Source organism: Camelus ferus, chromosome 13 (genome assembly GCF_009834535.1).
Source record: "Camelus ferus isolate YT-003-E chromosome 13, BCGSAC_Cfer_1.0, whole genome shotgun sequence".
Lineage (NCBI taxonomy): Eukaryota > Metazoa > Chordata > Mammalia > Artiodactyla > Camelidae > Camelus > Camelus ferus.
Genome location: NC_045708.1, coordinates 58,691,293 through 58,707,446, shown reverse-complemented (window position 1 = coordinate 58,707,446; position 16,154 = coordinate 58,691,293). Strand labels below are relative to the sequence as shown.

General features: G+C 36.9%; 1 protein-coding gene across 3 annotated transcripts; it reads right to left on the bottom strand.

The window, feature by feature from the left end:
* Positions 1–862: 862 nt before the first annotated feature.
* Positions 863–14,485, bottom strand: IFI44 (interferon induced protein 44). 3 transcript variants are annotated; one of them, XM_006178516.3, is made up of 8 exons: positions 14,391–14,485; positions 13,702–14,138; positions 9,708–9,744; positions 8,788–8,983; positions 8,481–8,630; positions 5,038–5,209; positions 3,840–3,940; positions 863–2,116 (listed from the first exon to the last, which is right to left on the bottom strand). In XM_006178516.3, the coding sequence occupies exons 2-8, from the start codon at positions 14,126–14,128 to the stop codon at positions 1,925–1,927; spliced, it is 1,275 nt and encodes a 424-aa protein (XP_006178578.1). In that variant the 5' UTR covers positions 14,129–14,138; positions 14,391–14,485; the 3' UTR covers positions 863–1,924. The 3 variants fall into 3 exon arrangements, with proteins under 3 accessions (XP_006178578.1, XP_032350542.1, XP_032350541.1); XM_032494650.1 differs by having other exon boundaries at positions 1,977–2,145; XM_032494651.1 differs by lacking the exon at positions 3,840–3,940 and having other exon boundaries at positions 1,935–2,116.
* Between the last annotated feature and the right edge of the window lie 1,669 nt (positions 14,486–16,154).

The window sequence follows — 16,154 nt, the reverse complement described above, 5'->3', positions numbered from 1 at the left end:
CAAATAAATAAAACAGAAACAGACTCTCAGACATAGAATATAGACCTGTGACTGCCAGGACAGAGTGGGATGGGAAGGGATAAACTGGGAGTTCGAGATTTGCAGATACTGACTGGTATATATAAAATAGGTAAACAAGTTTATGCTGTATAGTGCAGGGAAGTATATTCAATATCTTGTAGTAGCTCATGGTGAAAAAGAATATGAAAATGAATATATGTATATTCATGTATGACTGAAGCATTGTGCTGTGCACCGGAAATTGACACAACATTGTAAGCTGACTATACCTCAATAAAAAGAAAAGGATTGCTAGCCTGAGAGAATGACAACAATATACAGAAAGAAGGGATCAAAAGGCTGTGTGTGTGTGTGTGTGTGTGTGTGTGTGTTTAAGGGAGAGAGAAAGAAACAGAATAGTTCTGGAACCCCTGAATTCAACCACTTATGAGGACAATCCAGTCCAATCCCAGCCTTTCCCATGGTATGATTACTTGGCCCATTACTACAGTCTTCTTTTCTACTCACGCAGTTCAGGTTGAGTTTTGTCACTTGTAACTAAAATAGTTGTAACTTACAGAGTAATCATACTACAATCCCTTTCAGTTTTGGTCTTCTGGAACTCACTAACTGCCACATCCTGGAAGAAGTGTTCAGATATTAAAGTAAAAATGGCTTTAGGTTAAAGAATACAACATTAACTGGGACCCAAAGAGAGCAAAATCAAGCACTTTAGAAATAAAATAAGAAGGCAAATTAAAATGACTTGCGTGTAGATCAGAAGATGCTGGCAAATCATATTAAAATAAGCTTTGCCAAAATCACACACACGCACAAACACACACACGCACCCATGTTAGACTCGGGTTTTATAAAAAGAAACTTTAATTTTTCACAGATACAAAACATAAATTCAAAAGGAATTATGATTGTTTTTACAATTAATGACTTTAAATTGTGCTGTTCCTATTTATAGGTGATATGATTTTGTATATGTAACTTCATTCCAGATAAAAATAAAATAGGTTCAGTTTCCACTACTTCTCTCCTTCCTGTGTTTTCTCATGTCTTAATTTTCATTCCTCCATGATGAGATAAAAATATACATATATTAATGTAAAACATTCACTTACTCATTTTCTTTACTCATACACTTAATAATCCTTTCCTCTCATCTCTGAATAAAGAGAAAAAAATATTCTTGATGGACTCTTTAGGGAAAAGCAACTAGCAGGAGGAAAACCCACTGGGCTCCTGGAGGTGTAAGCCAATCCTGGCTTTGAGAGTGCCTGCACCATGAGGAAGAGAAAGAATGGAGAAACCAAGACTGCAGAGTCAGGACAGCAAAGGCAGTAGAATGAGGGTTTCCCAGTAGTTTGCAGTGAGAGAGAACTAGAGATGTTATGATACCCTAATTTGATTTCCCACAAACTAAAATAAGATTTGAGTTTAGACTGAAACGTGTCTGATCTCTGGTTGGAACGGTAAAGCGAGTACTGCGCACACGTTGACAACAGAAAATACATGGAACCCTAAAATCTGAGGCTGTCAACAGGAAGGGCACCCACCACTACCCAGAACTGATCACACTGCGTTCAGAGTGACTCTGACGAGGAGAGGCGTCGAAAAGCCAAGCCAAAAAGGGCAAAGAAGCATCAGGTCCCAGAAAAGGACCAACAGTCAAAGACCATATCGGATCAGGAACAACGGCGAGCCAAGCCCTTTCTGGGTCTCACGCAATGAAGCCCATTTTGACAGAAGAGGGCAAAGATACAGCTTGGAATGTTCAGTGGGAATGGCACGGGTGGGTCATTTCAAAAATTTCATTTTGAAAAGAGACGAAGGGTTAGAGAAGTAGTGCAGATCCTCTAGGAGGGACACAAAACGGAAGTCCCCGCGGAGCTGACACGTTCGCGCTTCTGCGTCACCAAACACATCTGTCTGTTTCTTCAAAGGGCAAATCCTCTAAGAAGTCGTCTGCAGCCCACAGCATGTGTCTCAGCGCAGAGAGGATCAGAACGTCCATGACAGGCTCCAGCTCCCACTCTGAGGTGTAATTTCTAACCACGAAGATGTTAGAAGGAGGAAATCCAAGTTCTCGGTGAACTGCCTCCAGCTGCAACACCGACATTAAAACCCAGAAATCTTAAGACAGTGAAAAATACAGTTTTATGTCAACATGAATCATGAACGCAGTAACAAAACGTAGGAGCTTGGCAGTACTTTCCCTGTTGGAGGACGGGGGGGATAGAGATCTAGCCCCATAAAGTTCTTTTCTTCGAGACCTTGACAAGTCAAGATCTATTATCACTGCTCATTTTCAACTTAGAATACATGTAGTAGATTCAATATGAATTAGAAATAAAAAAACAACTAATAGTTCCATATGAACTGCTTTGAAATTGAAGCATTTTTAATGCCCTTACACTAGAGTCCATAATTTGCCTGTTTCCTTTTAAAGGTTATTCTCAGGATAAGCCATTTTACTAGACTAGTTTAATGTTAATGCTTCATTCATGCTTAGACTAGTTTATTCGTGGAGCCGCACTGCCTGGATTCAAAACAGGGCTCTGTCACTTCTTAGCACTATCAATAAACTGGCAAATGCTTTTACTCTGTCTCCTTTTGTTTCTGTATCTATCAAATGTGGTCGTAACAGTACCTGTCTCACAGGGTTGTCGTAAGTATTGAGTAGGAAAATTTCTCACATACATAGTGTTCAACAAATATTAGTTATCATTATGTCTTCCCAACTGGTGTTCCCACCTCCAGGTTCCTTTTGACTCCAATCTAGTTCTGCATGTGGGTGGCAGATTAATTTTTCTGAAGCTCAACTTTGGTCTCGTCAATATTCTTTCCAAAAATTGCTATGATTCCCCATTCATGCACCTAATGAATTAAATCACCTCATGCAAATGAAACTTTCTCACTTCCTCTCCCCCTCCAAGGATCCAACCCTCCACTAAATTAATGGCTCCATGCTTCCCTCATATGCTGCCTTTTCCTTCACTGATGTATTATTGACTTATGCTGTCCCTAGAACTTGAAGTTGGTTCCCCCCCCATTTTTGTCCCTTCATATCCTGAAATACTTTCTTCTCCTTGAAAGCCATCTCCCAGTGCCACCTCAGTAATAAAATCTTCCCCCATCCCTGTAATACAATTTTCTCTTCTCTAAACGTTAAATACTTTTCATTTTTAATCATTTCATGATACTTATCATACTCGATCACATCACATTCTTTTGTCAATTTCCTCTTACCCTACTTCCCCAACCTCTCACCTCTATTGATTAAAATTATAAGCTTTTAGTGCAGGGAACTTGTTTTCATCACTGATAAATACTGGTTGAATTGAACCTAATTAAATTAAATTGTAATGAACTGGAATTAACCTAATTAAATTAAATTGTAATGAACAGAATTATCTGTATCAGCATAATGATGAACATATATTTAATTTTTAAAACTTGGGAAATGAGTCTGAATTATCCCAAGCAATGGTTTTAACTCTTCTTTTTTTAACATTTTTTATTGAGTTATAGTCATTTTACAATGTTGTGTCAAATTCCAGTGTAGAGCACAACTTTTCAGTTATACATGAACATACGTATATTCATTGTCACATTTTTTTTTTGCTGTGAGCTACCACAAGATCTTGTATATATTTCCCTGTGCTATACAGTACAATCTTGTTTATTTATTCTACATTTTGAAATCCCAGTGGTTTTAATTCTTCTTAAACTCAGGAGATGTTTATTTTATGTTCATACACAGTAATATCATGTGAACATAGTGACGTACCCCAGAAAATGTGTTTATAAATGGCATCGCCCATTACCTTGAGTTTCACAGGCAGACAGCTGTATATGTCCATAAGGTCACCTTTCATAATCATATCCAAGGTATCCACATGAGTGAGCAAAACCACATGTACCACACCTATGCCAGATAGATTTTTTTTTAACGTTTTTTCATTACATTTTTATGATGTATTTATCAGTCTAGACAACCTCAGGATTTCTCAGTTAATCAGCTAGCTCTCAGCTACACAATAGGTTATCTATGGAGCAACTTCAGAGATTTGGGAAGGTTCCCTACTCCCTGACAGTAAATCCCCCTTAACTACTCACTGGTGCCTGGAATTCCTCTGACACAGGAAATTCCTTCATTGCCTTCCATGGTAAAAGAGGACGCTTCAAGTGAACCACCTCTTGGAAGCGGGAAGTCAAATTTATGCTACAATTTTACTTAATGATTTCATATCCTGTCCAAACAGCTGTGTTTTTATGGAGACGAAAGAAAAGATCAAAAGGACTCTAACAAACAAGACGGGAGAGAAGAGGCCTCAGGAAGGAGATGGAATTTATCGAGGCATCACAAATACAGTGCTCCCATGTCGCAGTGTTAACAAGCACCTCCCGGCACACCACCCTTGCAAGCGTTTAAATTTCAGCGAGCAGGTCGGTAATCCCTCCCTGCTTCTAACTTAACCAAAGCGTGACAAACCGGCTCATTCCCAAACACCATGTGGATAACGAAGCCAAGAAAAGCCAGCGTGAGGCCCCCCGGTTCCCAATCCTATTTACCTTCGCCAAAGTCTTTATGCGACCTCTTCTACCCAAAGTCTTACTTTCCTGCCTCTTTTTCTTACTGAAATGTTCTTTCCCACTTTCTAATCCTTTAAGACTCAAGGGGAAATGTAAGAATCTTGATAAAAAATGCATGCCAGGATGCCGTGGTAGCAGGTAGTGAGGACTGTATTAAGTTCTTCATCTGTATTAATTTGTTTCATCCTTACAATAAATCTCTGAGGTACATGCTGTTATGATGCTAATTTTATAAGAAATTGAGGCTCAGAGAGTTTGAGTCACTTGCACAAAGTCACACAGCTAGTGAGTGCTCCGTTTGATTGAATAACATTAAGATGCCAGGGAATAGTCACAAATGCAATTTCCTAAGTTCTTTGTCCTGTCCCAAAGCCACCAACAATACAGTCGAGTCAATTGCCCTTAGCACTTAAGTGGAATGAGACTCACCACACTTTATCAACTCCCTTTGAATTCTTTTGATCTTTGACACCATTTCTTTAGAGAGATGTTCAACAGAGTTGGCATCGAACACGAATGCCACACAGTGGATTCTGTCCTTCAGCAACGGGGAGCCTATATAGTTATCATGGCCTGGTGTGATTGGTTTCGTGCAATCAAACTGTAAGGTAAACGTCAAGCAACATGTTAATTCGATGAATATTTATGAGTGCGCACATATGAGCACAGACCCTGTGCAGGTGACTGAAACGGTGAACAAAACAGGCAGGTCTCTAACATTAAGGGGATAGCAATCTGGTGGAGAAGACAGTCGTTATGCATGTAGCTAGCTGTCCCTTCACGTAGTCAGGTAAAGCTCCTGTAAGGAAGGGGCATATACTCTGAAAGCTGAAAAATAGGAGTTCATCTGATACAGGGAATAAGGAAATAGCAGAAAGTGTTCTAGATAAAAGAAGCAAGGTTAGCAAAGATGGAGGTGAGAGCATCCGGAAGGAAATCTGGTTATCATCAGGCAGAATGCAAAGGGCGAAAGTGGTTCTCAGTAGGATGCACTTACTCTTTTTTTTTTTTTTAATTGAAGTCTAGTCAGTTTACAATGTTGCGTCAGTTTCTGGTGTACAGCAGAGTGCATCAGTCATACATGAACATACATATGTTCGTTTTCATACTCTTTTCCACCATAGGCTACTACAAGATATTGAATATAGTTCCTTGTGCTATACCCTTAACTAGCAATCCTGCTGGGAACCTGTCCCACTGAAGCACTAGCAAAAATACAAAATGGTGTATGGACAAGGCTATTAACTTCAGCACTACTTGCAGTGGCAAAAGTCCAATTTATCCATAACATATAGTATGCTATCATTTCTCTAAGAAAATGAAGCGCATATCTTGCCTTTCCTATATAAACTGTACCACTAAGTAATCAAGTGGGCAATAAGGGGAAGTTTCTCTTTCATATGTGAAATGAAGAAGGAATGATAGAAACAGAATATTGCTGCTTTTACACTCTAATAAATAAATCGACCTAGGCATTGAACGTTAATGAATACTTACATTAGAAAAATGAGAAAACCCAAAGTTGTGTGGCTCTTCATGAAAGAACACGACACCATCTAGGAAGCAAAAGCTGAATCTGAAGGTGACTCTAGGTTCAACTACCAATTTTTAGGGTACACAGAAAACAGAGGACCGTGGAAAACCACATCGAGTGATGACAACAGCAAAGCTCAGACTGTGGGGAAGTCTACAGGCCAAACAACCAGATTTCTGAAAGAAACGAATTTCAAGGAAAAATACCAGATGACACAGAGGCAGAACATGCAAATTAAAAGAAGCTGGATAGATTTCTGGGTTCTCTATTCTGTTGTATTTGATCCATGTGTCTGTTTTTGTGCTAATATCACCTTGTTTTGATTACTGTAGCTCTGTAATGTTGTTTGAAGCCCAGGAGGGTTATTCCTCCAGCTGTATATGTATGACTGACGCATTATGCTGTACACCCCAAATTGGCACAACATTGTAAACTGACTATACTTCAATAAAGGAATGGAAAAAAATAAAATAAATTTTTTAAAAGTTACCACCAAAAAAAGAGGCTGAATATATTTATTTACTAATAAATAGATCTATTTATTAATGTTATAAAATATTATTTTATAATGTTTCAAACAGACTGTTAAAAAAAAAGATGCATGATACCTAAAAGACAATTAGAAAGGGGTGATATTTAATAAATTAAGAGCAGCTATTAATTTTAAATGTGATAAGCATATTATGGTTACATTTAATAAAAGACGTATATGCCCCTGTGTGTGTGTGTGTATATATATATATATTTAAATGCATATTCATTTATGGATGAAATGTTATGACTTCTTAGATTTTCTTCCAAATAATACAAGACAGGAGAAAGTGGGTAGTCATAGATGAAACTATCAAAATTTGTCAAAGCTATGTAAATACAAATTGATTAAATAGTTTTGTGTGCTTTTGCATAGATTTAACATGCTCTATAGTAAATGTTTCTTTTAAAGAATATTTTAAAATAAGCTTAATTACCTCTGCAAGATAACTTTATACTAAAGAATAGAAAAATAAAACATGCTCTGTTTCTAAATAAAAACACTGGATATGTAAAGATGTATATCAACTTTTGATACAAAATTTTAATGTAATTTCCATCAAAGGACTAACAAATCAAACACAAACACAAGCAATCAAATAAAACACAAACAAGCTCATTTGAAAACGTGTATGTGTGAAATGGTCAAGAAAAAAAAATGTGAGAAATGAATAACGGATATGACTTGTCCAGTGGGTTATCAGGACATAATTGATTGCTATGGTAATAAAAACATTAAACAACATAGTAATGCAAACAATATCATAAAGGAGTTAATAAATACATTAATAGAATGAGTTATAGAATATAAAAATAAATCCCATACTTAGAAGGAAAAAGATGCAAAAGGCATTCAATGAAAGATATTGGCACATGGACTATTTATTAGGAACAAGGTAAATTAACAATTAATTTAAGATCTAAATGTTTATAAAAAGGAATAGCAAAGTTAAAAAAAAAAAAGGCAGACTAATCTGCCTTCTCTGAAATCTCTTCCTTCCTCTGACAGTGCTTAGCATGAACATCTTAAGACATAAAGATGAAAGACACATATCCTAGTCAGCTTGGGCTGTTATAATGCATTACCCTATTCGGTGATTTAAACAACAAACTTTTATTTATCACAGTTCTAGAAGCTAGGAAGTTCAAGATCAGGGTGCTGGTAGATTTTGTGTATGGTGAGAGCCTTAGTCCTGGTTTGTAGATAGCACCTTCTTGTTGTGTCCTCATAGAGCTGAGAGAGAGGTCAGCTCTCTTGTGTCTTTTCTTACAAGGGCACTGATTGCATTCACGAGGGCTTCACCATCATGACCTAATCACCTCCCGCAGGCTCTACCTCCAAATATCACCTTGTGCACTGGGACTTCAACATCTGAATATGGAGGGGTGGGTGAGATTTCATCATAGCACCCCAGGCTGAGGGTCTCAGAACAGAAAGCCAGAAGGATCCTTGAAAATTGATAACCTGTCACACTGGCCCAAAGCTGCCTATCTTCAGACTTTCTGTTACATAAGAAAAATTACCCATGTGAGTAAATAAACATAGTTGGATTTCTGTTTCACAGAGCCAAAAGCAATTGAATGTATAACAACATTCAGAGTTGCTATGACAGCTATGACAGAAGAATCCTTCAGGTGTTTTAATTCTCTGTAAAATAAAATATCAAAAAGCAACAAAGGATTTTGAACAAGTGTAATTTAAAAAAAAATCAATGTCAATGCACTAGAGTCTGATATTGTTGAGAGTGGGCAAAAATAAACATTTTAAATATCAATTATACTTTCTCAATGAGTAACTAAATCATACCTTGTATCTGTCAGCAATGTGGCCTTTTAAGATGTAGGGTATGTCACCCATGCAGAGCCCTTCTTCTGTCTCACTCAGCCCCAGTGAGTCACACAGAATAAATGGCAAGGTGTCAGCATTCTTTCCATCGTTTATAAAATATGTTCTGTACTGTATAGGGGAAAAAAAAAACTTGAAGAGTTCATTTTTTTAAAAACTGTAAATTGAAATAGAGTTTATCTGTAATGAAGTTGATCAGCAAAAGCCTTTTCAAATCTAAGTGACTTGAGCAAAGACGCAAAGGCTGAGTGACCTAGAATGGACTCACCTTATCAGAGGTCCCACATGTATAAGAACCCACCAAAGCCTGGTTTGTTACATGGCCTCGGAAAATAGACTTTACTGAGTTGAGAAAGCTGGACTTGCCAGCTCCAATTGGACCCAGAAGCAGAATTCGTGTTTGGTGAACCAGGTCTCCATATGGTTTGTAAGTTCTTATGGCAGACAACAACTTCTCCTTGAGCCTGTTTAGACAAGACAATTTTAAAAGTTGATTAAGGATAGGTCACAAGGCCTTACCATAAACTTTCCTAGAATTCAGTTTCTTTTCTTATAGGTTATTATTTATTTTTGATTAGCAACTCATATAAAAAGACATGAAACTATCCTATCTTCAAATCCTATTGTAAAAGAAGTAAAAGCAAACATAACACTTTTAACTAAAGCAAATCAGACATGAAACTTTTCAGATTTAAGCAACCAGGTCATATACACCCCTGAATAAATATCAACTATGTTAAACATGAAGATAAGTTATCAGCAATAAACTTCAAAAACCACAACATAATATGTGACTTCTGAAGTATATGAAAGTAGACAATTTCTAGCATGTTCTTGGAGTTCATGATGGGTGTTCCCTACCTGCCAACCACCCCTTCCCTAAAGTAGCTGGAACTGGAACTGGAACTGTAAGAATTCTAAGTAAAAAATGCAGACAGATGTATTCAGCCAAATAATCATTTCGCTTCAACTACATAAAAACATTAGAAATATCTTCCATCTACTCAGTGTTCTTTTTGTTTTAACACTGCTATTACCAAATATTTTGTGATTATAGATACAGTTTGTTCTGGGTGATCCACAAGTTTTCTATGATAATTTGTACTACCAATTTTCTTGACAGAACCTGTAACAGAATAAGCCTATGATAATGAACAGAATAATAGAACATTAAAAACATTGACTTACTCTATGACCCCTTCCATCCTCCTTTTGTCCAATAAATCTAGAGAAATAATCAAAGAACAATGACGATTACAAGCTGTTGAATGATGGACACTGAATGAATGTCAATGAATTCACTAAGGAAAAAATGAAGAAATAGCCTTTCGGTAGGAATAGTGCAGGATAGTGAAAAGCAAATGTAGAAAGTTATGGGAAATCTTCTTAACATCATCACATTTGAAGAGTCTAGAGCTAGAGTCAAGGTGGGCACTGAAAGACTATAGTGTCAGCAGATTTTTCCCCCCCAAATTACCTAGCAGTAGTGTGTGACTCACTCCAACATGGGAGATGAGGGTGGGGTCCTCTGTAAATCACAGAAGCAAGGTCTAGAAACATGGACAGACTAGGGAAAGACAGGAAATACTCTAAAATATTTTCTCCTCCATAATCCAACAGATCTGAAAGGGATAATGTGCAAAGACACACAAACAAACAAAAAAAATTCACAGGCACTAATTTTCTCCAAAATCTACTATTAATAATTGGGCCTCCTGGAACTTCCAATCCAATTGATATTCTTCTTGCTGCTTTCAAGAGAATGTAGAACTTCTGCCTAGCCAATCAAAGAGCAGTGAGCGGTTCAGGGGTGGGCTTAGGTCTTCATTTGAACCAATGAGACTCAGGCCCAGAATTCTTTTCTTTCTTGAAAAGAGACACTCTTTTATGATGCATTTAAAACTGAAAGGATTAGGTGTAGTAATGCTGGTAATTCTCTAAACAAAAGAATAATAACTGTGTGTAACATTTACAAATATAGCTATATGTATGATTACAAAGAAAGCCTCTTTAAATGACCAAAAGTAGAAACAGTCAAGACTACGTTCAATGACTACAATAAAACTAGAAAAGAAGTGTAAACAAAGGGAAAGGCAACCCCTTAAATAGCTTTAACACCCAAAAGGAAATTAAAAAATCACAATTGTAAATATATAGAAAATAACAATAATACAAATACTTAATATAAACCTTGTGATAAAAGTACATTTCATGAAAAACAATAAAGAAGGAAATAGAAAATCGAAACAGAAAAGAATAAAAGGGAACAAACCTTAGAAATATCAGAATATAACAGAAATACAAATCCATAAATCAAAGAAAGGATAAATTAACATAGTAATTAATTAATTAAAAATGTGAAATAAATAAATTGCTAACTAGTCTAATGAAAGAAAGCCAAATTCATGAAAGGTCACACCATAGCTCACATACCAGAATGGTTACATATTGTAAAACTAGTAATAAAAAATGTGGGGAAAGATTCGGAGTGGCAGGAAGTCTCGTACACTGCTTGTGGTAGTGGAAATGGGTATGACAGTGTTGGAAAACTTTGTCAGTATCCACTGAAGCTGAACATACACATACTCAATGACTCAGAAATTTCATACTTATATATTCTTCAAAAAATATGAATATACATGAACCAAAAGACATGCACAAGAATATTTATAGCAATATTATTTGTGATAGCCCCAAACTGGAAGACCCAAATGTTCATCAAAAGTGATTTGATTTTTGATTTTTTTTAATATGATAGAATCATTGCAATGGAATAATATATGAAAATGAAAAGGAAAAAATACTACTACAGGTAGTACTATGGCTGAATCACTAAGGAGGTAGAAATTGAAACAACTGTCTGTGATACATTCGCTCGCTTTATCAGGTAACACTCTCAGGGGAAAAAATGTGACTGGGCTCCATTTTCTTATAAATATGCTAATAATCTTATCTCCTGGTAAATAGACTAACGATATTTGCTACAAGGAAAGTGCTTATCTCTTGAATGTCCTTGACAGGAGGTCCCTAGCTAAGTATTATTTATAGTAAATAAATCTAGATTATCTGTGTTTATGGGCCATCAATTTTTGAAATGTCACATAAGCTAATTGTGTCAGTCTGCTCAGGCTGCTGTGCAGATAAACAGCAGAAATTTACTTCCCACAGTTCTGGAGGCGAAGTCCCACACCAAGATCAAGGTGTGGGCAAGGTGGGTTTCCTTCTGAGGCCTCTTCTCTTGGCTTGCAGGTGGCCACCATCTTGCTGTCTGCTCACAAGGCCTCTTCTTCTGGATTCGAGGAGAGGGAAAAAGTTCCCTGGTGTCCCTTCTTATATGGAAATGTATCCTATCCCTATCAGATTACAGCGCCACTATTATGACCTCACTTAACCTTAATTACTTCTTTTGGGGCCCCATCTCCATGTATAGTCACATTGGGTGTTAGGACTTTAACATATGAATTTGGGGGAGACACAATCCGGTCCATAGCACCAGCATGTAAATGTTCCATAACCTAACCACTCTGATATCTAAGGCGGCCCACAAACTTAATTTTGAATCCCTGCATGTTGTTCTTAGCCAGAAAGCATGTCAAATATGGAAAGGAAGAACCTAGGAGCCACGCAGAATATCCTAGTACTTTTTCTGCCTTCTCTGAGATTTTTGATTGGCTTTATTCTTGAAATTATTAGTAAAACTTGATCCTGGGTACGACATTTGATTAGTAGAGCTCTGGTTTTACAATCCAGTCCCCTGTATTAGCCCAATCTTTCATACACGGTATTGAAGGAAAGAAGTCAGACAGAAAAGAGCATATACTTTGCTGTGGTTCCATCCATATAAAATTCAAAAATAATAAGTATTAATTAATGTTAATATGAGCCAGAAAGATGGTTACCTTTGGTTAGTAATAACTGAGAAGAGTCTTAAAGGAGTCTTCTGAAATGATGGTAATAATCTATTTCTTCATCCAGGCAGTGGTTATGTGAGTGTATCCAATTTATAAAAGTTTGTCATTTGATACACTGATCAATTATGCATTTCCTTTAATGTATTATACTTCAATAAACAGTTTACTTAACTGGTTGAGGATGGTCAACACCATGACATATCCAAGTAAATTTACCAGACTTCAACAATAAGAAGTTTTTAGTTGTTTGGGACAGTGAGGAAGAAAGATTAAATCACTCAAGGAGAAACAGTTAAAAATACTACAAATAAATACGCCTAACCTGAGTTTTTCGACAATTGTAATGTTTCCAACAGTGCTGTTGAAATATTACAATATTCCCCCAAATAAAGTGTGCTCCATGAAATATGTATTCTGATAGTCGTTTATGTATAAAAAACACAATTAGTTTGGAACATGCAAATGCTCAAGGAATACTATTCCCAGGAGCCCTGCTTTTAAATGGATAGTTATAAGAAACTATTTCACAGAAGAAATATAAATGGCCAATACACAGAGACCTGTTAGTGATCAGGGATACACAAATAAAATGAGAAACCATCTTTTGACCATGAAGTTGGTAAATATTCTAAATATTAATAATAGTAAAGATTGGCAAGGATACAGGGAAAGAGGTATTTCTGTAACAGCCCTGGGGATAACAAAGACCACTGAAGCTTTGTTGTCTAATGAAATGCAAAAGCACATAATTCTTAAAACAGCGATTCCACCACTGGGAAGTTACCAAAAAGAAGTAATTTTGTGCACAGATATATGCATGCATGTATCACAGAAGCATGGATTATAAAAGCAAATATAGGAAACAATTGAAATGTCCTTTAATAGAAAAATAAGGAAATTAATTTTGGCCTTTTGACATAATGGATAGAATGGGAAACTGCAGTAGAAAGGGTCCAGTGCTAATCAAGAGAAGTTCAAACTCTGATTTCTTTCTGAGAATCTCACAATCTTCAAGTTGCTGCTTTCTCTCTCTCTTCCTTCCACCTTACCTCCTAATCTCCCACCCCTTCCCCAACAAACTCCAGAAAACCCTATATGCTACTTTCAACTGTAGTTGTGTCATAGAAAACAGATTGTGGCCAGATTTCAGTCTGGGCTGGCTGGAGATGAGGACAAGTGAAAAAGTCACTGTTTCTTACGGGGATGAGCCAGCTAGAACCATCCACACATAAAGACAAAAACTCTGTGTAGGATGATCTGGGTAAACCTACCTTCACATCGAAAAACTTCACATTCCTGGAAGGAAATATATCCAGATAGTCCAAGTTTTTCCTTTGTTTCTGGGCTAATATACATCCTTTTTCTCTCTAGATTTACATAAAATTCAAAATTATCTTGAAACACCATAGGTAGCTGGAATGGTCCTATTTTGCATTCTGAAATTTCAGTCTCTTGAAAAACAAAAAGGGTGATGAAAACATATTCCTCTTTGTCATTGTTCTGCGCATACACCCCAACAATGTAATCTCCAGCGTAAATCACTGTTATAGTAGGTCCTTGATTAGAGCATCTCTCAAGCAAACCTTTACTGGAGAACCCATGGACACTGGCCTTATAGAGAAGGCTAAACTGCTTTTCTCCAAAATAATTTTGCAGCACTTTTTCTTGCATCCACGTTAAACAAGTTGTCACTGCCATACTTCTCAATCTAGCGGAAAAGCAAACACACTTTCCATTAAATATTGAAAAACAGATTACATGTACCGTCACAAAGCTTGCATTTATGCCCCTTATTTACCTCTCAATTATACATGAAATGAGTAAACAGAGGGTGAATAGATAGCAAGAAAAATCATTAGCTAGTTTTTCATTCTAAGTGATTACTTTCTGATTTAAAAAAAGGAAGAAAAACCATTATTTGCAAGTGGCTAGGAAGAGGGGAAAGTAGCAAGTCATTTACCTGTTTGTAGAATCTCTACAAAGGCTGAAGCTGAGAGTAGCTGCTCCGTCTGGACAGCGAGGCAGGCACAAAGTGAAAGCTGAAAATTTCTCAGCAATGAGGCTTCCAAGACTCAGGGAAGAGGAAACTGAAACTCAGTGTGACCCAGCCCAGCTGGCTCTGTGCCAGCTTCCCTCCAGTGAGCAAGCAAAAACTGCTCCAGCTAATTTTAGATAGTCAAGTCCCGTAAAAATAAGACGGCGAGAATCAAGGAATGGAAGTCCGAAGGAATCAAACTGATAGAAGAAATTTTCCTGTATTGAGCTATAGGGAAGTTATTCTGGCTTATACATGAGTTAACTGGAATTTTATGCTAACTGAAACAGCCTGTTTGCGGCCTATCAAACATGCATTGTACATCTGCTTTAATTATTAAAGAAAAGAGCACACTGACCAGAAGTAAAGAATGTTCATGTTAAAAATAAAGATTAAACGCCTCCATTCCTGGGGCACCAATGCTGGTCCTCCCTAGAGGATAAGTCTCCCTTTCCAGGGCCAAGGCCGAGCTGACTCGCTCTGTACATGCTGATCTGTGTTTTTGTGTTTTTTTTATGTTTTTTGAGACCTTGAAGAAATGTTTTCCTGACTTACTTAATGTTCTGTGTTCTGACAAGATACAAAACTGTGCTGGAATCCATGCTTCTCCAGAGCAGTGCCTCAGAGTCATGTGGGACGTGGGTTTCCGCGCTAGTCCTCAGTTTGGCTCAAATAAAACTCTTTTCTATTCTTATTATTGATTATTGATTATTTTTGTTGACCAAAGCTTAGAGCTCACTACTGTCTTTAAGTGACTTTTAAAAAAAAATTTTAAGAAAAATTCAGTTTCTGTGTATGTACAGTAAAAGTACAGTCCATTCTAATCCAGAATGTGTCTCAGATTCATTCACTGCTCTTGATCTCGGCTATCGGTAAGTCCTAAACCAACGTACTGTCCTTATGGAGATTGTTGACATAGTCTCCTAGTTGGTTCCTCTGCTTTTCTGCTTTCCTCTCTCCAATTCTTTCTCTTCAACACAGCCAGAATCAACTTGATTTGTAAAACGTTTACTAAATCACATCAATTTCACACAAAAACACATTTCTCTGACTTTATGTTGCTGGGAGCAAGGAGCACAAACTTGTGACCTACAGGCTGAACACAACCTGCAGACTTGTAGGGCCAACACGATTCCTTTTCTTCTTTCTTTCGATTTCTTGTTCTTTCTTGCTTTCTTTTCCCGTTCTTTCTTGTCTTTTTTTTCCTTTCTTTCTTCTTTCTTTGCTTTTTTAGGGAGGGGGAGGGGGGACAGGACTCCCTTACGGGCAGTCGGCTTGTTCTCTCTTCTTTCATCTCCTTTCTACATTTTTCTCTTTCTTTCCTTTTTTTTTTCTTCCTTTCTTCTTCTTTCTACCTTTCTTTCTTCTTTCTTTCCTTCTTTCTTTTTTCTTCCTTTCTTTCTTCTTTCTTCCTTTCTTTCTTCTTTCTTCCTTTCTTTCTCTTTCTTTCTTTCTTCCTTTCTTTTCTTCCTTTCTTCCTCTCTACCTTTCTTTCTTTCTTTTTTTTTTTCTTTCCATCTTTCTTTTATTTTTTCAGTGGGGAGTGTGGGGATTTTAAATTTGAATGCTTTTATATCATTCCAGTTCCCAATTATCCTAACAAATCCCCTATTCTTGGTTCTGCAAATTTAAATTAGCTGCCTGGACCAGAACGGAATTCAAGTTTTTGACGCTATTAAAAAACAAAAG

Coding starts and splice junctions, on each gene's coding strand:
- IFI44 (XM_006178516.3), bottom strand. CDS start 14,128: ATGGCAGTGACAACTTGTTTAACGTGGATGCAAGAAAAAGTGCTGCAA. Junction 9,745..13,701: donor TGAAGTTTTTCGATGTGAAG/GTAGGTTTACCC, acceptor TTATTTCTCTAG/ATTTATTGGACAAAAGGAGG. Junction 3,941..5,037: donor AAGGGAGTTGATAAAGTGTG/GTGAGTCTCATT, acceptor TATCTGGCATAG/GTGTGGTACATGTGGTTTTG.